The sequence below is a fragment of the Anser brachyrhynchus genome (genome assembly GCF_964034855.1).
Source record: "Anser brachyrhynchus genome assembly, chromosome: 3".
Classification (NCBI taxonomy): Eukaryota; Metazoa; Chordata; class Aves; order Anseriformes; family Anatidae; genus Anser; species Anser brachyrhynchus.
Window position 1 is genome coordinate 9,453,096 of NC_137696.1, and position 23,879 is coordinate 9,476,974.

General features: G+C 40.6%; 2 protein-coding genes across 10 annotated transcripts in view; one reads left to right on the top strand and one right to left on the bottom strand.

Annotated features, from left to right (window-relative positions):
- Window positions 1-23,879, bottom strand: part of CCDC85A (coiled-coil domain containing 85A) — a 231,256-nt gene that overhangs the window by 183,403 nt on the left and 23,974 nt on the right. For 4 of the 8 annotated variants that reach the window (XM_080587533.1, XM_080587518.1, XM_080587530.1 and 1 more), the window contains 2 exons: window positions 14,191-14,256; window positions 1,293-1,394 (listed from right to left, as the gene is read on the bottom strand). The gene's annotated coding sequence lies outside the window, so the exon portion shown is untranslated. Of the gene's footprint in view, window positions 1-1,292; window positions 1,395-1,967; window positions 1,983-9,765; window positions 9,783-11,309; window positions 11,741-14,190; window positions 14,257-23,879 lie in introns of those variants that run through there. The other 4 variants (XM_080587521.1, XM_080587520.1, XM_080587532.1 and 1 more) reach the window with 4 other exon arrangements.
- The window catches only part of EFEMP1 (EGF containing fibulin extracellular matrix protein 1), a 48,894-nt gene continuing 36,905 nt past the window's right edge, over window positions 11,891-23,879 (top strand). The window contains exons 1-4 of one of the 2 annotated variants that reach the window (XM_080587537.1): window positions 11,891-12,044; window positions 12,478-12,565; window positions 15,391-15,439; window positions 15,613-15,873. In XM_080587537.1, coding sequence (XP_080443663.1) covers window positions 12,482-12,565; window positions 15,391-15,439; window positions 15,613-15,873 — 394 coding nt within the window. In that variant the 5' untranslated portion in view covers window positions 11,891-12,044; window positions 12,478-12,481. Of the gene's footprint in view, window positions 12,397-12,477; window positions 12,566-15,390; window positions 15,440-15,612; window positions 15,874-23,879 lie in introns of both variants that reach the window. The other variant, XM_080587538.1, reaches the window with a different exon arrangement.

Below are 23,879 nucleotides of genomic sequence, written 5' to 3' on the forward strand. Positions count from 1 at the left end.
TTGTAAGGTAAGTCTGTTCAGAGGATTCAGAATTTTGGCTCATTTTTCTTCACTTCATGAACCAGAGCAGAATTCTGTGCAAACTAGAGGTGAAGAGGATCAGCACAGCATTCAGGAAAGAGTTGTTTCATCTAGCAGAGAATAACTAGGACAAAGCCATCAATTTCAACAATTCCAAACAAGGGAAAGTTCAAGTATGAAGCTATATCCCAGTTTCAGAGAAGATCTCTCGTCCTAAAATGAGCTGAAGCAAATATACAAATCCAAACTTCTTTAACACATTGGGAATTTTTGGAACAAGCTCCGGATATAAAGTTTGTGGAGCTCTTCTGTACATCCTATAGAGTGAGAATTGTGAAAGACCTCCGCCCCAGAGAACACAATGCCTGTGCTCTATTGTCTAATGTTCCATCTTCTCCACTGCTGGTCTGACATTTGAACTGTGACTACAGAATTCCTCTAAAAATATTTGCACATTTTTGTTCACCTTCCAGTAAACATTCGGCTTCTCCACCACTGTGAAGAGACAAACACACCTCATGCTGCTATTTTACCACTAGAGGGCAGCTGCACATTTCTTGATCTTTTCATTAGCTCAAAGAATTAATTTTGTTGCATTCCTAAGCAATGGATGCACAACATATAACTTTGGCTCAAGAATCTTATAAAAATCTTCTTTGTTTTAAAGCAAAACACAGTGGTTGCCATTTGAATCGCCGGTTTATCACACAGCGCGACTTAGGAAGTACGTAGTACCCTTATACACAGATTTCTGAAGGAACTATGCTGAGTTGACTTTTTAATGGAGAGCACCATTCAGGAAACATCTCTTTACTTTGCCAGGGTTCAGTTTGTTTCCATGGTGCATTCCCTATCTCATAGGCTTATGGTATTTTTCTGCTGCTTGTAAGTCCATATGCTTTAAAAGCAACAATAACAATTTATTGAAAACCATGTTTTTAAAGGTCAGCATTCTTTTAATGTGCACGTTTACTTAAAACCACAAATCTATGTTAAGCAATTTTCACCAGCAAAGAACTGGCTGGTTCAAGTTTCCTCTTTTTTTTTTTTCTTTTTCTTTTTACTGCTATCAAGTGCCCTGTCATCTGTATAAATCTCCACCAGTGTCAGACCATGCCCTCAAACCAACATTTAGGACATTTAAGATTTGCTTGTATATTTGCCTGCTTGTATGTTCTCCTCTTTAAGGCTCATCTAGCCTGAGCCAACAAGGGACTGCTGTCAGTCAGACCACAGGAGCTCTCCCACAAGAGGAGCGCAGTCCCACTTACCTCATCCTCAGCTGCATTCCTTATACAGGCTTCAGGGGACGGCAGCAGCTCCACACGCAGCTTGAGGTGACGTCTGATTTCCACGGGGCTCTAACCACAGATCTGCATGGACATAAACCAAAAGCGTCCTTTCAATAAGCCCCACAGAGGTTTTGCCATCCCATCCTTTTCAAATGACTCAACAAACAACGTATCATGTTACCGCATCTCTTGTTCCCGTTAACTGAGAAGTTCCCCTAATTTTGGTCCTTTATTCCTCAGAAAACTCAGCCATGAGCTGCGAGGATTACTGGGGCTTCAAAGCCAGCTGTTAAGAGTTATGCCACCACACTCAAGGGAAGCATGGATTGAATTTCCAGCCTCATTCAGGGACCAAATCCTTCCTCTGATCCCTTCCACAACACACCTCACACTGCTGCGCAGCACTTGGTGCGACAGAAAAAGGGAATTTTTCTGGAAGTACCATATTAAAATATGATGAGAACACCCTGCTAACAATAATACATTGTACAAGTTCCTTTTCCTATTACAAGCCCTACAAGTCAAGCCCTACAACTGAGTACTTGAACTGGCTATCTTCCAACCATGAATGGAAAAACACACTGACATGAAAGTTCATTTTAAAAGACACCAGAGGGGTGACTTGCAGATTAGGCCACATTGAATTTTCCTCACTTTTTGTGTAACTCTTCAAGAGATTTGTTGTGGCATTCCACAGCTCTCCAGGCAAAAAAGCAAAATATACTGTATAGAGCTTGCAGATGCAAGAGCTGAACACTTCTTTTAGAAAATACCAACCTACAATAACAAATCTTTTTGCTATTCACAAGAGAATCATTGAGTATTGCAAAACTTGATAATTACTGATTCATGACAGATTTAGGAAAAACATCAGCTTAAGTAATCAGGTCAGGGCACTGCTGTTGACCACAGTGTTGGCAAAAGAAACATGTTTCTTTCCTCATATCTTTCATCAAAGTTTAACATTTCACAGTATTTAGCTTTTAGCACTTCATTGGTCCAAACCAGTAAACAACTGATAGTTTAAGAGCTACAAGTTAACTTGTGAGCAAACATCTCTATTTAGTATTGTCTTATAATTCATTTACACTGTTCAGATACTTCTAAATTCAAGTTAGTGAAATTACTGAGAATCCCTAAGAGTTGTAAAATAATTTATTACTGCTGTTAATAAACTCACAATATTATTAATCCCTTACACATTCCATTACAAAAGGTATGCTGTGTAACATATTGCCAACTGGGAATAAAGATTTCATTCAGGTCCCAAGATGGCAAAAATCAACCAACCAAACAAACAAAAGCAAGCAAGCAAACAAACAAGCAACTTTTTTTATGAAGGAAGTGTGTGTCTGATTTTCTTTTCCTCCTGGAAAATGAAGGAGCTTTTCCCTAATAGACATTACTGCAAATAAATCTATCCTACTTTCTTCCATGTCTGCCTGATATTCCTTGCCTGACACTAGGGAATCAGTCTGAAAAGGCAGCAGTGCAGCGAAGGAAGGTCTTCTGACTCCAATGAACTATTTTAATAGCTCCTTCATAAAATGCACACTACAAAGTAACTCCTAAAAACGAGAAACTGTTAATCTGCCCCAAGTAATTATTTGTTCTGGTTCTGGAAATAAAAAAATTATCCTTACCACTTTGCCTACCTATGCTCAGTCTGCCTGACACAACAAATGAAGTGTGTTTTAGCAATTAAAACCCTTCTCACAGGGGCCAACTTTCAAACATCAGAAGCCAGCTGGACTTCAGGCCTACATCACAGCTACATTTCCTGCATAATAGAAGGCTTTTAATAAATAATAACAGCCGTGTTGGAGATGCGAACTGAAGTTAATTGGATGAAGCTTGTCAAGAATCTGGAGTAATCCCACCCAAAGTAATACACATTTTTTATACACACTTGTTCTAAAATGAATGTTATGTCACTGTTAACTTTCAATCATTACTAGCTTTAAGGGAATGCTGCAAAGCCATCTACCTTCAGAGAAATATATGTGTGTATATATATCCTCTTTTAAACTTTCCTGCTAATTAAAGCAGAAGAAAGAAAAATGTTTGGTGGAAGGCAAGAAAGAAAGGACAAACTGCAGTTATAGGAAGAAGAGCTGTTAAGTAGCAGCTATATTCAACTTCAGAGTTACATGACCTATACATACACGTTCCATTTTTTAGTCTTCTCCTTACAGGTACCATTAGAAAGTTTTCTCTCATTCACAGGATTTTTTTTCTTGTTGTTACAAAACTTTTCAGTTTCATATAGTTCTACTCACGAAATTTAGATGTCCTCACAAAGCCACTATTGAAAAAGACGGAACTGTTATCTCTGCAGACCTTCTAAATGAGGAGATGATATTAAAGACAAAGAACTGCCTTCTTTATAATAAGATATGTCGCTGTAGAAGAGATTAGGACATAGCAGCAGAGTAGGCTCAAGTACTTGGACAGTGACTGTTGGTACACTGCCAGTTACTCTGAAACCCCTCAGTTTTCATTAATTTTGTGCTATAAATGCACACGCACCAGTTACATTCTAATGCCACAAAGGGTGAGATCTGATTCTGAATTAGTGCTAAGTTCAATAACTACTACAGTTTCCTGCAAACAGTCTTAAGTTTTAGTGAAGAATAGGCAGATGTCCTCCTTAATAAACTGCAGTGCCACAATCTGAAGGCTAAAGTCCCCTCCACTGGTTTTGCACCCTCCCCTTTAAAGCAGCAAGGAATTTACCAGGTAGCAGCAACTATTCAACCTGTGCCCAAAAGCCATTCTGCACACCTACCAACAGAACTGTAACAGGCTCCATAAACCCACTGCAGTCAGACCACACAAGTTTCAATGAGTCTCAAGCACAAGGAAAGAATCTGACCCTTGTTCCTCAGGCAACAAGTGCCAAAGAAGCTATTTTACAATCAAGCTATCTACTCTAACAGGCTTAATTCCCTCATCATCAGGATGACATGCTTCTTAGCATCCACAGCTTACTTAAAGACACCAGTCAGGAGTTCCAGCAACATTCAAAGACTTGTATATTAAATGCCTTCCTGAAAGATTTATAAATTCCAGGTACTTAATAACTGAGACAGATAATTAATAACTCAGCCACAATTTGCTGACAAAATGATGAACCAAAAGCTCTCCTTAGATTTGAGAAAAGCACAGGCAGGCTCAATCAATTACGCTTTTCTTGCTTCAGTGTTTTGTTTGTTTGGTTGGTTTTTTTGCAGAGAATGAATTTACGTGGTAAAAGCCTGTTCTCTCTTAAAGATACACATTTGAAAAATGATTGATGAACATGAGCATAAAGGACCAAGGCCTAAAATTCTGACACACTCTAATCACTGATTCTAGAAGTGAAAATTTCTGCAACCACAGTTCACTGTTTAAAGTGCTGTCAAACATTACAGTGAGAGGCACATTTTTTTCCAAGCGTAAGGGAGCTGGAAAGCAAAACTTCTCTACGTAAAATGGGACAAAAGGTAATAAATAAGGAGTCTGGAAGTACTAGCAAGGCATTGAGTAGGACCCACGTAAGTATATTCCTCCCCCCTCTCCTTTCCACTGATGCAAGTAATTTTTTCCAAATGCCCCTTTTTGTTACTATTTTACAAATACATGGAAAGACAGGAGGACAGGTTGGCGCTCCAGCTGTAACTTGTCCTGCACAAAGCAACTAGTGCTTCCCTTAAAGCATGTACCTATACTTCATCTTAGGCACGCTGATTTCACATTCAGTGAACCACTTTAACCACCTTTAAGGAGCCTTCTGCAGGAAATGGAACTTGGGCGTACAAAACACTCGCTGGCTAACACAGGAAATGGCAGGAATGTCATTTCTGAGAAGAGCTAATCCACATGTGGGAACCTCTTTGAGTGTGCTCCATGCAGTCACCTGACAGCCCTGCAGCGGCTGGGCTGCCTCGGAGGCAGGGGGCAATACCCCAGGCGTTGTTCTGCAGCCTCCAAAGAGGGGCACTTTAATATTTTAATCTGCAGAACTGTATTTATGACCTGCAGCTGTGGTGCCAAGGAGGCCCACAGCCCCGTACACACTGAGCCTATTGTTGGCAAAACAGAGTGCTGAGGTTTCTTGAGTGACATAAGCACATTAACTGAACAACCCTAGGCTGCTCTGGATGGGGGCGGAGAAGGGTATTTGTTTTTCTTTGTATCGAGCAGTTTATTTGGGGCCTTTATCACTTTTGGTGTTAGCAGTCTTCCAAATTTTAATAGCCCCTAAAGCACAGTAAATCGTGAATGAGCAGGAACTAATTTCTCGGGGCTTTGGGCTTGCAGGGAAAGAGAACTTGAACCGATTAATAAAAAGAATCCCCAAGTTACATATAATTTAAAATGAGTATATATTGCAAGTTATGTGTTGGTTTATTACCCAGAGGAAATGCTTTGTATTGTTCTGCAGCCACTTAAAAGAGATACCTCAAGGACTCAGAGCAGCAGTGCTCCCTCCATCTCCCTCCCAGAGCTGAGCTCTTCCCTGATGTGGTGAAACTCCCATCGAGAACAGTTTGGGAGCATGCAGGGATATAGACTTTTCTGTGTCAGCTTTCGGTTGTATCATCTTCCAGCCTCTTCCAGAATTTTGATGCCTTCCAACCGCATGTATTTGCTAAAAGGGGTGAGAGGATAACCCTTTATAATCTCACAGAAAGGAAAATCTCTACTGTTATTTTTCTTCTGCTTTCCATGTGGCAGCACACAGACTAGCACTAAGTAAATTTAACATTCAAAGGAAATAAAATGCTCTGACATATATTCCTTAGCATTATCGTGCAGATATTCACCAGAAAAGTTGAGTCTCTGCAGAATGATTAACAGGTCAACTGGGTGGGTTGCCTGCCAAGTTCACCTCCCACAGAATTAATAAGAAATGTTGCTCCTGTTCTAGTATTAATAACTTTTTCTCAAAAGAGAAAAAGAAAGAAAAGCAAACTCAGAGTTCAGAAGATACTTATGAAACCAAATTACTTTTTTAAATGTCTGCTGATCCTGATACTTATGGATTCTAAAAAGCAGAACAGTCACTAGCAAGAGCTCTGCCAACAAATCTGTTCCTCTGAGGTCCCCCTCCACTGCAGCATTTCTGAGATGCCTCATTTTTGTTGGGCTGAAAACCCACGACACTGTCACACTCCATTCTTAAACCAAGAGGTTTTGCTGGAAGCACTAGGTTAAGGTTTTCAAAAAGGGCTCCCTATACGGATGTCTGCCTTGAAGGTGTAAGTGCATTCTGAAATCAGGAGTACACTCTGTCCTCTTAACTGAGGGCATAAGCCTCAGAAGCACTCAAAATACCTTCTGAAACCCTGCTGCTAAATGCTATAAAGAAATACTGACTGCAAAATTAAAACTAGGGCATAGTAACAGCTTACACATCCAGTCTGCTGAAGCTGACCTGCCTGTTAGAAAGCTGTGCTAGTCACACATGTATATTTGATTCCAGGCAATTCACACTTACCTTTCACAAATGTACACAACAGCACAGGACAAAAAGAGCCACCTACCCTCAGGGGAAGGCAAACTGCACTTCGTACACAGAGGGAACTGAGATGCCAGAGAGTTTTTACTCATCCACACTCATCTTTCTCTCTGAAACGTGCGCGTTTCGAGGCAGTGGCAAGGTGCCACAGCAGGCCTTGTCACAGCTGCCTGAGATCAGCCTCACAGACAAGCATCCAGATCCCACTGACTTTGAAAGGGATCCGGGTATCTAAATTGGTTAAATGTCTTTGGAAATCCTCGATACATAAGTGAATGTATTCCCCCCATTTCCCTGCACAAGCATCACATATTTTCTCCATTTTACAGACCAAGAGTATACCAAGAAATAGATTAAATGACTTGCACAAAGCTTCACGAGAAGCCAAAGCTAGATATGAAACCGACTCCAACATATTCTGGGTAATACTGGATCTGAATTCTGGCATTTCTGTTTTGCCTCTTAGCCAGAGCAAGGAACTGCACTGACATAGTTTAATCAGAAGAGTAGTATATATTCCAGCTAATATTTTGAATATCAAGAAGGCTGTTTGTTCCTCAGATGGATTATAGTTCTGTGAAAAGCTTCTAGGCAGCCCTCACTTTATCCAAACTGGTTGAAACCTAGTCCAGCGTCAGACTTGAACTCCTGTATGCAGCAAAGCTGGTTTTCCAGAAAAAGGAAAGGAGTGATGGCTCCAGTGTTACAAAAGCCACATACCTACATCAATACTTGCTTCCCAGTGCTGCTGCTCTTATCTGATATGAAAAAAAGAAGAGAAGAGAAGAGAAGAGAAGAGAAGAGAAGAGAAGAGAAGAGAAGAGAAGAGAAGAGAAGAGAAGAGAAGAGAAGAGAAGAGAAGAGAAGAGAAGAGAAGAGAAGAGAAGAGAAGAGAAGAGAAGAGAAGAGAAGAGAAGAGAAGAGAAGAGAAGAGAAGAGAAGAGAAGAGAAGAGAAGAGAAGAGAAGAGAAATCTCTGTTAGGTACAGCAATGGAAAAGAGTTGCTACACAGAGGAATGCGACTGAATGAGTTAGAAATACCCATACATGCAAAAGGTGGGAAGACTGTTCAAATTCCAGATAAAATTGCTTAGCAAAATAAAATCTTCTCAGCATTAATGGTGCACTGGTGCCTGGATATGTGACACCTGAAATTCTTACCACATTAAGTAAATCAGTCCGTAAAAATAGACACTGTACAATTCTGAGTTAACTTTTGTTAAGGTGAGCTGCAAAGTTGTGCCCTGAAAATGCTGAGATAGCACCTGTAAGCCACAGTACCTCGGTTTGCAAAGAGAAGCCTGAAATTAGCTCCACACCTAAGAAGCAACAGGATTGGCTGACAGGCATGAAAAACACTAATTTTGTAAGACACGGGAGGTGGTGAACCAGACACGGAAAGTAAAATGCACTCGTCCTTCTCCCACACTATCACACCTCATTTCACGTGTTACTTTCAGCTGTATCGCACTTCTCAAGCCCTTAATTTTCTAGTTTGGTGTGGCTGCACAGCTGGACCAATGAAAAAGATGAACAGCTTCCTGCAGGGGCTCTGTTCTCAGTCACCCGCTCTCCCACACTCACGTCTTTTACTATCAAATGACTTTGATGAGAACACAACATCACCCTCTCCCATCCACACTTCTGCTGGAGTTTGCAGAAGCATATGAAATATACGATCACATCCCTTCAAAGTGCAGAAGAAAAGCAAATTGCATGCCTTATAAACCGCATACAAACTGCACACTTGATTTTCAGTAAAAGTTAAAAAAAATATGGCAACAATATTAAATTTTAATATCCTCAGAGAATTTGTAGACCTCTATAAATGAAATCACACATTAGTCTAAACTAGCCAAAGGCCTTGACACAAGAAAGACCATGCAATATCTGCCACAGATGAGATAACCTCAGCAAAATAAAGGCCTAAATTCCAGACTACTAGATTATCTAATCCAGCTTCAGTGTATTTTTCCTCTCCAAACTGCAAGATTTATGGGGAAGGAGTTTTCTCTAATTATATGTTTTTACTATCTTTCACCTAAGTGATACTGTAATACAAATCAGTGAAGAAATAATAGCAAAAACATATTTAGTTTTAATGAGAGGCTGAGGAAGAGATTCTGTTCTCTGTCCTCTGCTACTGACATTTTGCTCCTTATTTTTGTAATTTCAACATCTATGATCAGAAAGTAATATGAGAAATGTTTTTCTGTTAGAGAAAGGTTCTGTTAGCTTTCTTTTAAAGAGTAATTTGCTAACACAGTTCTTTCAAATTAAGTTTATGTTAAAGTAACACCTTATGCCATACGCAATGTGTTCACGATAGTTCCCTTGAAGATAAATCAACTCATAAAATCTTACCTCAAATAAAAGTTCAACATTTGTCATATTTAATCAGCAATGAAGTCAGACATATGAATTCTTCACAATTTATCCTTCACCAACACTATGTCATTTCCAAGTCGAAACGTGGAAAAAATTTTGACTTTTGCAGGAAGTGTGGCAGAATGGCAGCCTGCCATGTTATCAAAATAATTTATGTTCTAAAATTCCTACGAGTCCGACATGAAAATAACATCTCCACCATTCCAGCTCTTAGTTTAGACAACTCCAGCATTACTTGATATGACATACTCAGGAAAAGAAATCATCTTAAATTGACACTGATAGTCCCCTGAGTTGACAAATACAAGTTGCTTAAATTCGCTGTGCTTGATTTTCTTTCTAGTGAGCTATGCTTGAAACAGGAAAAGGGGGTCAGATCTGGGAGTAGAAGAGATTAAACTGCAATTTTGTTTTCCTTATTTTCAGGCTAGCCTCTAGTATCAATCTAAGCCTGCTCTAAATTATGTCCAGCTGTCTATTGCCCCTAGGGACAGTTCCAGCAGCCAGAATTAGCTGGACTGCAGTGACATTTTGACCACACACAGTCTTCCTTCAGCCTACCTGTCTTTGGGTTTCTGAGGACAAAAGGGGGTGGCAACAAGTCCTGCCAGGAAGAAAAAAAATGTGAGCATTTAGTCATAAACACAAGAATGTACGAAAAGTACAGTTTTTAAAGGAAGCAAAAACTGAGATGTGTCAAAGAGTTTGCTAAAGCCGTAGGGAATAGAGTGCACCATTTACAGAAGGAGCCAAGAGGCAGCAATTAGAGGCCAGCCTCACAGGGCTGCTTCGATCAGAAGCACCACCAATGACTGCTGCAAGGTGCTGACCTCAGCAATGCCATGCTGCATGGTCTGCAAGACAAAACCGGTGGGTTGACCACTTCTTAAAAGACATCTTCGGACATGTAGATATGTAAGGAAGCTATTCTCACCCAGATACCTCACACATTCCTCAACATTTCCAAGGGTCTAAATCATGTTATCCTTCATCAGGCAAATTTCCACTTGCCTCAGTAAGAAATATCTGAACTACAAAATCACAAGCTGAGTCTACCACCTCCATTTAAAGGACAATGAACAATCCTTGGCAGAGTATGATATTTCAGCAAATGTGTAACACCGTCTGAAGCCAGGTGCGGGATCTATGCTCAGCCAGTGCTCATACATGCTCCAAAACGATGTTCCTGTTGTTCTCTGTTTCATTTGTCCTAGAGTGCAACACAGGCAATGTCTCCCTAGGTGACAGATTAAGACAAAACATTTTTAAAGGTCGACTTAATCCAGAAGCCAACAAGTTAAATTCAGGTCTCTCGGCATGGCAGATATTTTGACAGTACATTCAAAAATAGCCATTGTTGCCAGCAAAGACAAGCAATTGATATCACTATTTTGAGTATTAGGAATATCTGTACTGCTTTCTATTAACATGAAACAGCAAATTTTCACAATATAATTGGTGGCGTGTCATAAATATGAGTGTAGTTTACACTAATAGGAGTCATTAACTTGGAGCCAATCTAACACTTTGAACCTGTATTGCTAAAAAATGTTACATAGACTTAGGGCGGAATAAAGGGAGCATTTCTTTGAGCAGGAAAGTAGGTGTCAAAAGATAGCTTGTTAAATACACCAGCATACAAAAGTACATGCAAAATGTCCTAAAAACGTAGTCAACCTAAAGCCAGCCAATGTCATTAATGTTTGAGGGTTATTCATCTGCACAACGTGACTACCACCAGCCCCATGGGTGTTAGCTCATCCTCTCCCCGGACAAGAAGATTCATGGAAACGTTTTGATTTTATATGCAGTTGTAACAATACAGATGTATGCTACACATACAAGTGATCATACTCAGAAATAGCTGAAGAACCAGTATGCTCTTAGGCAGACCTTCTCAGCCTTTGACAGATTTTTGCATTTACCTTCTACCCTTTGACTTCTTTGGGTTATAAGCCCACACTGAAAACTCGTCCAAAGCTTCCTCTGTGTAAACTGGTTTCCAGAGCAACCTTCCCACCTCCATTAAAATCTCCAACTGCTCTCACTGGAGCTGCCACTCTGGCAGTCCTTCAGTAAGGGGACTCCTTGTGTATTTTATTTACCAAATTCAGAGTGAGTGCTGGCGGCTTCTGTTGCTGGAGCAGCTCTTATCAGCACCCAGTGGGGCCCGCTCCGGCCCAAGCTCCTCACAACCTCCCAGGAAAGCTCCTTCCGTGCGTGGCCTCTGCTCCATGCTGGGCTTAACTCTAAGAAAATGCACATCTTGCTCCCCATTTGCTCGGGAATTGTGAGGTACCTCCTTCACCTGCACCCTGCTTCTCCTCAGCGCGGGGCCGGCCATTTGTCGCCTCACGCCCTCCGCACACACCAGGCGTCGAAGCCCGAGGCACGCACATGGCAGCGACCTCCCACACGAGGGCTGCTACGGCGGCGTTGTAGAAAGTCAGTGGCCGGGCTGCTTGAGGGAACGGGCCGGGACCGTGCCCGGCGTGAAGGGCCTCGGTCCCCCAGAGCAGCGCCCTGCCCCGCTGCCGTCTCTCCCGCACCCAAGATGGCAGCAGGGCCCCGCACCTGCCCCGCCTCGGGACGCCCCGGCCGGCGGGCCGCGGGGAGCGGCGGAGGGCCGTGCGCCTGGTCCGCCCCGCCCCGCAGCAGGGCTCCGGCCGCCGCGGGGCCGGTAGGGGGCGCCGGGGGCTCCGGCAGGAGCCGGGCCCGTTTCTATTTAGCCGAAGGCCCACGGGGGGGAGCGGGCGCCGGCAGCGCAGCGGAGCCAGCGGACGGACGGGGCCGAGCCGCCGCGGTAACGCCGCCGGGAGCAGCCGCCGGCCCCGCTGCAGGTAGGAGCGGGCTCCCGGGCCGGCTCCGCGCCCGGCCCGGGGTCTGCTGCCGGTGCTGTTCCCCGGCAGCGGGGCGGCTCGGCTCGGCTCGGCAGGGCAGCCCCGAGCCCGGCAGGTGCCCGGCGCGGAGCCCGGCGCCGCCGCTGCCTCCTCGGGGCCCCGCGGGCGTTCTCCCGGAACCTCACCGCGGCACCCCGGCGCGGGATGGCGAGGGCGTTGCGGGGCTTTAAAGCCGGCTGCTTTGCCGTGCTCGGCTCCTTTTCAGCCGGGCGAAGCGCAGCGGGCTGCCCGCGCCGCCGAGCCGCCCCCTGCCCCCTGGCAGGACCGGGTTGCTGCCTGCCGCGGCGCCCAGGTAGCGAGGGACCTGTCCCGGGTCTGCTGGCAGAGCGGCGCTGAAAGGACTCGTGGCTGACTTGTTTTTCTTTCTTTCAAGGTTCATGATGTTGACAGCTATGTTCTTGGCTGCTCTCATCCTTATTACGGTGCATTCACAGGAAACTGAGGAAACCATAACATACACGGTAAGGTTTAATGGAGTTGGGGATAATTATTGCTTTGCAGGAGTTCTTTTCTAAATGACCCTTAAAAAAAAAATCTTGTCAATGTATAGTATGCAATACAAAGTTCTTTGAGTCTGAATGTTAACTGTAAAATAAGCTGCTCCTACGCTGAAACAGTGAAAGTTGAAGTTTACAAGATTGAGCAGAATGGGCTGCGGCTCTCTGTTCTGAAAAGCTAGCTATGGACTGAGCTTGATGAACTGAATAAAATTATGAAGCTTCATGTTTTTTTAATCCCCTTTCCTAAAGAAAAGGTCCCTAGGACCTTCATTTGAAATACATGGAACTTGACAGATAATTAGGTCAAACATTCTTCAGTGTTTTCCTTTGGATATTTCAAGCTGTTTTTAACAACATGCAAGTACATCAAAATTCAGTGCTCTTAATGAAGCATCTAGGTCCTGGAGTGCTCACACAAATGTTAGTTTGAGCTGGTTTTGAGCAGTGGTTTTGCACAGCTTAATGAAATTCTACAAGAAAACTGGAAATAGGTTCTGCTTGCAACCAGGTGGTAGGGTAAGAGATTTATAGGCCTTCTTTTAAGTTTTTGGTTTTAATCTGCTTGTTCTCGCTTCTTGGCTTGCATAATGCTTGTCATAGAAGGAGTGGCAATTACATCGGCTTGGGCTGGTGAAAAACCCACGTTTTCACATCTGATTACAGCTGTAATCCCTGCAACTTGCTTCATATGGGTGGACCTCTGAATATGTGTACAGACATCAGCGCAATGCCACACAAGCAGAAAATTCTGCACACATGCAAAAAGTTAGAGAACCACAGCCAAAGGCTGAGATTGTGTCTTATACAAGTAATCCCACTGAAGTCAGTGGGATGGCTCAGGCAAGTAAATATTGCAGAGTTGGACCTTATCATAGAAGACGGGGCTCAAAGAAGCCTCAAGTGAACATCAGGAAGTCAGTCATAAAATACTTTTAATACTAGGCTTTGGAGGCAATAGACCTTCTGAAGGTTGGGAGTACTTCTATTTAGAGGCTTCTGAAATATTTTTAAGTCCCTATACAGGAGCAGAAACCGAAGGACTAAATACATTTTGAAAATCTAGACTAAATAGGGATCCCAACCCCTTCCTTTTCAGCACTTATTACAATTTTTTTTTTAATAGGGCTTTTCTGATATGTCTGCACACTTCTTTTTATAACAATAGAAGATTTCTAGCATGCCTGTGTGATTTGGGTTCCTATAATATGTTTTCAAAGAGCATTCAGGTGCTTCAGTGATCAGTCTTCTAATCATGTAAACTTAACAATGAAACTTAGCTTTTGGACATGTTACCCGTAGGATGCTACCGTTTCTCATAAGTACATTGTATTCATTTAGGGCCAAATCCTTTTCTATTGTAAAACTTCCTTCAGCTGCAGTAATAGTTGGACTTGGCTCCTTACTATTAAATAGACAGAACTTCTGTTGTGCATTAATAGGAATTGGGTGATTCAGTAGATGCATGAATTAGCTGTTTTCCTTTGGGTTTGCGTTTTCATAGCTACAGTAACTTTGGTGTTGTCAACTCAGCATGTAGTCATTCCTTTAGAGATTGAGAATTGTAATACAATTTGCTGTCCACTTACCCCTTTGTAACATTGGAGGCTTTTTCTTCCAACTCGCTGCTACATCTGGCAGATCACTGGTGTCACCTGCGAATGAAGAACATATTTTCAATCCTATTGCTGAGTCAGTGTCTGTTTGTAACAAGCTTCTCAAAATAACTTGAGCATTGTAAATGGAACAAGTGGATCTCAGCACCAGAAGGTCAAACTTGTTACTTAAACAGTACTCCACAGCAGAGGAGTTGCAACAAGATTTAGCTTGCTTAACTGTGGCTAATTACGTTAATTGACTCAATTCTTTTCTTTCTGTGGGGCCATTAAAATAATATCCTAAGCAGTGCAGGATGCATATGCACCCGCATAGTACAGCTCAGTTGATTCACTGATATTTTAAATGTCTGCTGTAGCTGGCAGCATTGTGGTACTTAACTAATCAGTTTCTCTAATTATAACCTGTGATTAAAACTGTAGACATTTTAATGCTTTTGGGCAGAGGGATAATGAAGATATTTGCCTCAATTGCCGGGCAGAATATTTAAAATTCTTCCTGAAGTTACCAGTCTACGATGATATGAATAGTTGCTGAGCATAGTCTTGTTTGAATTCTGTCAAGTTTTATTTATATAAGTAGTCCTGCTGTTATAAACTCTAACCATTTATTGTATGTCTTGCAATATAAATTGTTCTTCCTAGACTGCAGTTCCTGGAGTCACATGGTTAGAAAGCATGTGAATGAATTTCCAGCTGTCATGGGATCTTTCCCCATTGCTAGTGTGCTGATGGGAGAGAGGAAGAAGTACGGTGGGACAGAGGTCCACTAGTCCCTCTGGCAAACCCCTGGAATGAAAGAATGAAATTTCACCTCTTGGAAAGCAGTGAACAAGAACAAAGTTCAAGAAAAATACATTATAGTCAGCCAGTAACCAATGGCAGATGCTTTTTTTGCTTTGTTCCCCATCCCCACTAAAGTATACCTATTCAGCAAACAATACCTTAGGAACTTGCTGAGAATAGAAGCTCTATCTGTATATGTTTTTCATTCTTCCTACACAGCAATGCTGTACTAATAGCCATTTTTCTAGCTTCCCAAAGTATAGAAACATTGCATTTCTCCTAATGTAAAACTTTGAGATCATTGATATATGCTTATTTTTCCCAAATAAAGAATCCTGACTAGCATAGTATTTTACTGTTTTCTTTTTCTCCTGTTTTTATCTATAGCAATGCACAGATGGCTATGAATGGGATCCTGTTAGGCAACGGTGCAAAGGTACAGTAAATCATTTTCAAACAAAAACTTGCTGTTGGAATTATTTCAGTATTCTCACATCCCTGGTTTAGACAAGGGAGTGTGCTTGCATGTCTCATTGTGTTACTTGTATTAATGGCTGTTGCAGAGGATTCAACTGTTAAAAGCATGACTTGTGTTGTTGCTAACCACAGATATTGATGAATGTGAAATAGTCCCAGATGCATGTAAAGGTGGGATGAAATGTGTTAACCACTATGGAGGATACCTCTGTCTACCCAGAACAGCCCAAATTATTGTAAATGAGCGAGAAGAAGCAGCAGCTGAATCCACTAGTGGTCGAAACAATGTCATTCGACGGACTCCAGCTGATCCTCACCGTGCCCCTCCAAATCCGACTCATCAAATTCAGTGTGCAGCTGGGTATGAGCAAAGTGAGCACAATGTGTGCCAAGGTAAGCAAACTGCCCTATGTTTTCCTTTCAGTATAACCAGAGTGTATGTGATAACAAACCTAATGCCTAGAAAATAACAGCCTATAACTTGAACTTACTAGAAATGTATTGGTGCACCATAAAATTGGACACATACACACCTCCTAAAGGTCTCTAAATAAAATACATGCATCATGTTATTGTTCAAGGTAACAGAACCTGAAGTTTGTTGCAACCTATTCCATCCATTTCAGGCTAATGAGTACAATTAATTCTGTTGTCTGTAGATGGTAAAGAAAAACAAAACCTTAACGCAAGTAAGCAACTTTGGTCAAACATTTTATGTGGTATCAAACACGTCCAGGAGAGGCAGTGCTTTGAAAAAAGTAGGCAACATAGTCGGACATAGTGTAGATAACCTGTAAAGATTGGCAAAACTATGTATTTTCCACTAAGTTCATACTGAATGGAACAGAAAAAAAAAAACAAACTATCGTATGAGCTGTTGTTTACATCAGATTATAGCGCAGAACAAGACACTGTTTTATGTCAATCAGATTTGTATGAGGGATACTTCTCAAGCAGTAGGAACCAAACATCTGAACATCTTGTGCTCTTCTGATCTCTGTGGAAGCAGTCCTACACAGACCCTGCTAGCTTACTTCCAGTCATAGTCTAGCCAGGCTCTGAAACTATAGCAATGAAGACTTTTCATCTGAGTGCACATACACTGCACGCTGTGCCAAAATTCTCAGGGTATTAGCAATGTTAATTGTATGCATTCAGGAACCAGACCCACAAGCACTACTGTAAACTAAGACTGTTTCATTTATTATTTTATATAAATAGTTTACTCTGTTACTTGCTGAAGTAACAAATGTTTTGTCCACTGTTTTGTTTTCTTCCATAAAAATATATTCTACTCCTTGTTCATAATTTGGCTTTCAAGCATGGCAGCGGGATACCCATGCAAACAGAGGGCAAAATGTGACCCCATGGTTCATCTTTTTCATTTTTGTGGCCCTTAACAGTATAATCATATAAAATAGTACTTCAGTGACTATAATCAGGGCAAGCTGTATTATACAGTGGTAGTTCCTTTCTCCCTGGTATTCATGTATACAGAACATTATTTATCACTAGTAAGTAAATGCCCTGTGCTTCTGAAGCATAGTAATCATCATGGAGACTGGATATGTTATTTTCATAGGCAAAGCCTCAGAGTTGCATTTCTGGCTCATCTGATAACATTCAGTATTTCTGTTGCTCTAATTCAAGAATGTCAAGTAAAGAGCCTGCCAAAGGAAGTCAGTCCAATGATATCCCCTTAATCCCAAGTGTTCATCTGAAGTTATCTTTGGCACTAATTTTTTCCTTGATGACAAATTATTTTTTCTCAGTTTACCTTAACAAACTAGCAGCAGAACCAAAAACAGAGTACGAGACTCCTGTGTTTGATCCAGCATTCCCCCCTTCAGGTGATACTGCAGTACTGTGATGCTTATCTTCCCTGGTGAATTGTAATAAACTGCTTCCGCTAGAGCACATAATATTGCTGTTTTACAAAATTTGAAAATAATGCTAGAAAAGTTCCAAGCATGAACATAATTTTTGCTGTGGTGGCTTCAGGTGCACAAGTAAGTGATAGTATAGGAAAGTTTAATGGCAAATAGTAGCAATGCCTTACTTATTCTGAATTGGGAAACAGGGTTAACTTAGAGACTGACAAGTGGTTAGGGTTTTTGTTTTGTTGAGAAGATTGTTTATGATACATTATAATAATCTTTTTTTCCATGCTTTAGCTTCTCGAAACTTGCAACTAAATATTTATATTCAATTTACAAATCTTTGGTTAATTTATAACAACAACTGTTTTTGTTATAGTACCAGAACTTTTAACTAACAGACACACAAACTATGGTGAAATCTCAGGCTTTACTGAGTCAGAGTTTTGCTACTAATCTCCTTGTGCCAAAACTTCATTCTAAATGCAGAAAGTATGGAAATATTGGTGTTTAAAAGCTGAAATATATTGTACTGAATGAATTCCAGCTGGAAAAAGCGTAGTGGATAGTGTGCTTGAAAGAAAGGATGAAGGACTTTCAGAGCACTTAAAGCATGCATTCAACTTCGTGATCTTCACTGCTGAAAATATCTTATAAAAGATAATTTTGATCAGCAATGGTCCCACTGTGGGTTTATTTAATTATGGTAAAAAGACTTTGCTATGATAACTGCTTGAGGCTCCTAGGGAGTGTAACTTACACATATAGTCACACTTAAGCTTGTTTTATTGTTTAGTAAATCAAATATGAAGTCCAGCTCCTTCTAATTATTTGCAGATGTATGACATTTTCCTTCCAGTCCAGCAGCACTAAGTATTTTACAACCAATGTGAAAGTGTAGAGACCTCTGTTTAAAACAATAACGTGCTCTGAGGAGCTATATTACTGACATCATACTAGTGTATTAGGGGCCTTCTGTTATAATATATTGTCCACTCCCTTTTTAAACATTGAATAGTGGGAATATGATAGGCCAAATGCACAAGTTGGTTTCTGTGCTTGAAATAAACAGTCAAACATGACTAATGCCACTTATGCATAAGTAGTTTCAGTGATGTGCTGAGCTTCATCATAAGGTGAGGCAAGATACTGTATGGCCAGATTGTATTTCTATTGATAGGAATGAGAAACGTTCAGGGAGGTTTATGTTCTCTGTGCTTCTTAGTCTAACAAAACATGGCTATGTGCCTGAGAGATTTAATACCGCCTTAACCTCTGACCAGAAGAAAACAAGTGAAAGGTAAAATATTTGTCAATGCTTAGAGCTTTTTATCTCTGATGCATACCTGTATTTACTAGAGACCACGTAACAGACTAATAGCATCCATGGCAAACTGGTAACAAAGCACACTGTCTTGCAGAAGGCACCTCACAGAAATGATTGTAGCTTCCTCTGATATATGTAAAAGTCATTTTTATAACTGCTATCGATAAGAAACATGTTCTTGTTTAACTGTAGTTGTCAGAAGTGTGGGTAGCAAAGCTTCTCTGGGAAATTCTCAGCATACTGTATCTGAATAGTAGGTAGTAGGAACCTCCAAAAATGATGAGAAAGCCAGGGGGATGTTATTTTGGAGGAAGATTTTTTTACATAGAAAATGTACCAACTAACTCTGATTCAACCAAAAACATTTAAATGAAGAATTTAAGGTAATTTTGACCTTAATCAATCTCCCTTCCCACCCCAGCTCTTTATAGTTAGTTTCTTCCTCACTGTCACTTCTATATTTGCTTTTACCTTGAAGTGCTGCTGAATTGGTCAGCAGGTAGATTCCCTTGTGGCACCTGCCAGCATTTTCAGAAAACAACTCATTCTCACCTGTCAACGTCAGAGTATCACTCAATTTGGGAAAGGCCAAAAACAGTAAGAAATACATATAAATTACTGAGTTAGCTAATACCTTCAGACACTTTTTGTTTGTTATGAGGAAAAAAAATACCTGAACTCTGCCTGCATACAGGACTGAATCATTATTTGGCCCCGTGATTTGAGTCTGCTCTTACTGAAATCAAAAGAAAGTCACCCAATTAATTCAATTTTGTCAAATCTAGTCTGGAAGAAACTGCAAGCTTTTCCTAGAATGTCATGACACTTAAATGGAGGTGGGGAAAAAAAGTAACATGTAAACTAACATGTAAACTTGAGAAGGAAAAGATTATTCCCACCCCCCATCATGCTGGCAATAAAGTAATCAAGCTCTTCGGTTCCTCAGGTCAGCCTCAGCTGGTTTAGCTTCCTATATACAGTCTCCCTGTAAATCTTTGTGCTGCTGCAAGTGTAGAGTACAAGGGAGAGAGCCTGTAATAAAATGATCGATGCTTTTTATATGAAAAAGTTGACACATTCCAGATAATTCTGCCTAGACTTGGTGAATGTTTGCTTTGTAGGGGAAAGAAAGGAGTTAACTTTTTTTTTTCCTGTGCTGTGGTTATTTTTTTCCTGCAAATTTGTTTTAGGGACCTCCTCATCAGTAGGGTTCAGGGGATTTATTATTCAGTTTTCTGGTAATTTTCAAAGTAACTTAGCATACTCAATCTAGGCTTTTACCTCAAGAAGTTATGTAAGTCTAAATTTTGCAACTCTAGATTCCTTCCTTTTAGGGAGGAGAGGGACAAGGGGAAACAGTTCACGATGTTTTGTTTTCCATACAGAAATTACTTTACATGAGACTTACATGCATCAGGGATGTGTAACTAGTGCATAAACTACAAATAGGATGAATGCAGGTTCACTGAGTCCAGCTCTTTGCAGAACCAGGCCAGGCTGGAGAGGCTGGGTGTGCCTGCAGCAGGGCACTCTGCCTTGACATTTTGGCTCATGGGCAGAGTGCACTTCTGAAACACACCTTCTAATGAGCTCCCCTTGCTGTTCCTTGAGTCGCCCCGCAGAGCAGTCTTGGAATACACACATCCAATCCTGTTCAGATGAAACTAAACCTGAAATGCACTGCAGGAGTGCTGGTAATACTTCACAGCCACTAATGAGCATGCAGACTCTAGAAGCAAACTAGAGAGAGCCTGGATTCCCTCAAAAAGGAAGACTGGGACATTGGAACCTCTGCATCAACTTCTCGTTTGTTCCTGTTTGCCAGGACTGTTTGCTAATCTAGACATAACTAAAATACATAACAAGAATACAGCTATAACCGTGCTTTAAGCTAGCCCCAGAAATGTTTTGGGGAGCGTTTTGTAAAATGATGCCCATAGTTGGAATCCTGAGTGCAGCATCCCAAGTTTTCTCACTTCTTGTATTTAAGGAATACTTTTATAATTACTTTCAGGATGACTATAGAGCTTGAGTTGAGTTTAGTTCCAGAGTTGTTACTCTAAACAGTTTTCTTAGTTGGAGGGTGGAGTGAGGAGAAAGGTTGTGGTAGAAAAAAAATAAGGTGCAGTCATCTATTTTAGGAAGACAATCCAAAGTAAGAGTACTCTTATAATTGCCATTAGTTCATCAAAGTACTTATTCAGGGAGAGTTCATCTGTACATGCTTGCTGCAGTACTTCAGCAAGTAGAGGATACCCTTTGCTAGCAGTAGCCACCCTAAGAGACTGACCTGGTTATGCATGCCATTTGAATACTAATTCCTTAGAAAAGCCATCGGAATTTTGCAGATCTAAGAGAATCCACAGAAGGATACAAGCTGACATTTTTCACAGCTCTTTGTACTGAGTGTTCATAGAAGCCAATTAATTTCTTGTACATTTGGGTACATCACGCAGAGATCATCTTTCATCAACCCATCCTGAACCAATTGTTCAAGCTGTTAATCTGTGAAATGGCTGCAAAGAGGCCTTTCTGGAGCACCTCTTTAATAGTCTTGAGGGGCCAGAGGGGAGGTCACAAAAAAACATCTTGTTTTGAAGGCCCAAGGGCCTGTTTTTGGGCATTTTCAAGATTTGGCCACTCTAAATCATCTTCCCATCTGTGCTATTTGCACAGCTGTGAGTGTCATGTCAAGACCTTGGATAGATATCCTCTGTTCTGTCTGACCGTTTTACTGTGAACATCCATCACAAGCATAAATACTAGCAGCTGCTTCACTTCCTTTAGTTACTTACTGCTTTTCCATTATTCTGACCCCTGCAGGAAAATGCTCAGTACGTTGCCACTAAAGATTCACACCATATGCTAATCACACCAAATGTCCTAGATTCAGGCAAGCTTCCGAAAGTTGTATTTACCTTAGCTTCTTGAATTGTGATTATGTAAGCAATTACTAGACTTCAGGTTCAAGTTAAGTAAACTCACTAGCACTTCTTATGACTTTTTAGTATCCATCTGTCCTTCCTCAAAATTTCAGGATCCAAGCTGGAGGTCTTTTTCATAACAATCAGGAATAACATCAGATAGCAAAGGGGAGGAACATGCTTATGTCTGATCCTAACTGGGCATCACAGTATATTTGGCACCCTGTTAAAAAGTACACAGTATTTATACCTCTCTGCAAGGAATTCACTGCATCTGTTGCAAATACTCAGTTAAAAGCATCGTAAAAGTCAGTAAACTTTACAAGGAACGATACCTGTCATCTGTTACATCTGACAGCATTGGGGAGCATAAAAATGATCAGTGAGAACATAGGCTAGCTTTGAGCTTGTCACTTTTTAGACAGATTCTTTCTCCCATACTTTCATGGAAGAATTATAGCGTTGTTTTCTATTTGTTTGCTTTGAGCAGCCCTGCAGTTATTTCATCCCAAACTACTACGTTATAGGTCTTTAGCCTGCTGAGAAAGGTTTTGTTTTCGTTCCTTATTGTTAGCTCAACGTAATTTTTTCTCAACCAACATTTTCTCCTACTTTCAAACCTGATTCTTGCTTTAGATTACTTAGAGCATTTTCCTAGTGTTATGTTGTATTTTCATTTTTGAATTTTGGGTTATACCCAGTCACCTTTTCTAACCCTAGAACATTTTTGAAAGATCATAGCATTACTGATGGATACTTTTTAAAGGTCCAAGACATTTTCTGCACATCTCCAATGATGGGATGCTAATGTAGCAAGCTGGAGAACTAGCTTCAAGAGCTGAAGTTCAGAACTGCTATTTTCCTTATTTTATTCTCTTTCCAAGGGATTTTCGTCATTTCTTTTTCATGCTGGCAAAGGAGGATAACAGCTACTATTTGTTTTTGCCTTTCTATATGTGCTAAAATATTCCTAAAGGAAGAACAAAGCTACCCACAGATACAGAAGTGGTCTGATTCTTCACTATATGATCTAGTGATGCCTATGTTGCTCTGCATATCCTTTACTAAAGAAAATATCTGCTGTAGTATAGCCAAGTGAACCAGTCTCGATCGCTACTTGAACTAATTCACTGTGTTGTTTAGGCTTGCTATTTTGCCTCCTCCTCCCACCCCCCCATCATCCAGGACAATGAGAACATGGTGTTGTAGGGCTGTACCAGTTAGCTATTTTTGGTCTTCTAGAAACCACAATGAAAGAGTAATTTGGAGTTCACCTTACTAGGTTGCTTCCTAAACATTCTGCATATTTTGTGGTATAGTTGACTATTTTTGTACAGCACTTTGTCATGGCAACTCCTCTGTCCTGCATGTGCTAACTGAGCAGGAACTTTTACATTTTATTCATGGATTTTATATAAGTTGAGTTTGGCCATCTCCTTTCATTACACTTAAAGAATATTTATCCTTTTCACTCTGTGAGGCTTTCTAAGCTATTTTTTTCTGAATTATTATCATTTACGCATCTTCTAGAATACTTTAGATAAACTTTAAGCATCCTTTTGACAGAAAGGTGCTTATATCAAAGGGAAGTTTGCTACATCCCTGTCAAAGTTCAATTGCATCTATTCACAGGACCCAAAGATCTGAACTTGACCAGCAAGATGTCTTCTCCCTGTATGTGACAAGAATATATGGAATAGGTGATCAGTTGTGTAAGGTTCATGAATAACAAGCTTGAAATTTCAGAGAGATGTTTCATCTTTAATTTGCTAAGCTTTTTCTTAGTAGCCAGAAAGCTATAGTTTTAGAGAATAAGCTATGTGCCATAATTCAATATAAAGCAAAATTTAACCAGAAAAAAAAGCTAAATGCACAAGAATCTTGTTTATACCTTCTTTCATTTACATTTTAACTTTACTAAAAATACAGGAGGAATTTGCAAATTACAGAGTTATGAAACAATTTAGTATGCATGTAGTTATTATAAAATACCTTTTATACTCCTTCACATTTTTGTATTTTATTTGTTGATCTGAAAATCATGTTAAAACATGTTAAAAGTTGGTTGTGTTGTAAGTATAGTGGAGAAATGTCTAATTTCTGTTTTGTATAACTATATAGTAAAATCTGTAGCTTTGAAGCTGATACTAAGAAAGCAACATTCGTTTGACACGCTTTTTTAAGTTACATTACAAAGAAAAGGTTCTTGAGGCCCAGAAATGAATTAGACCTTTTCTGGCATAATACATCCTAATCTCTTAATTAAGCATT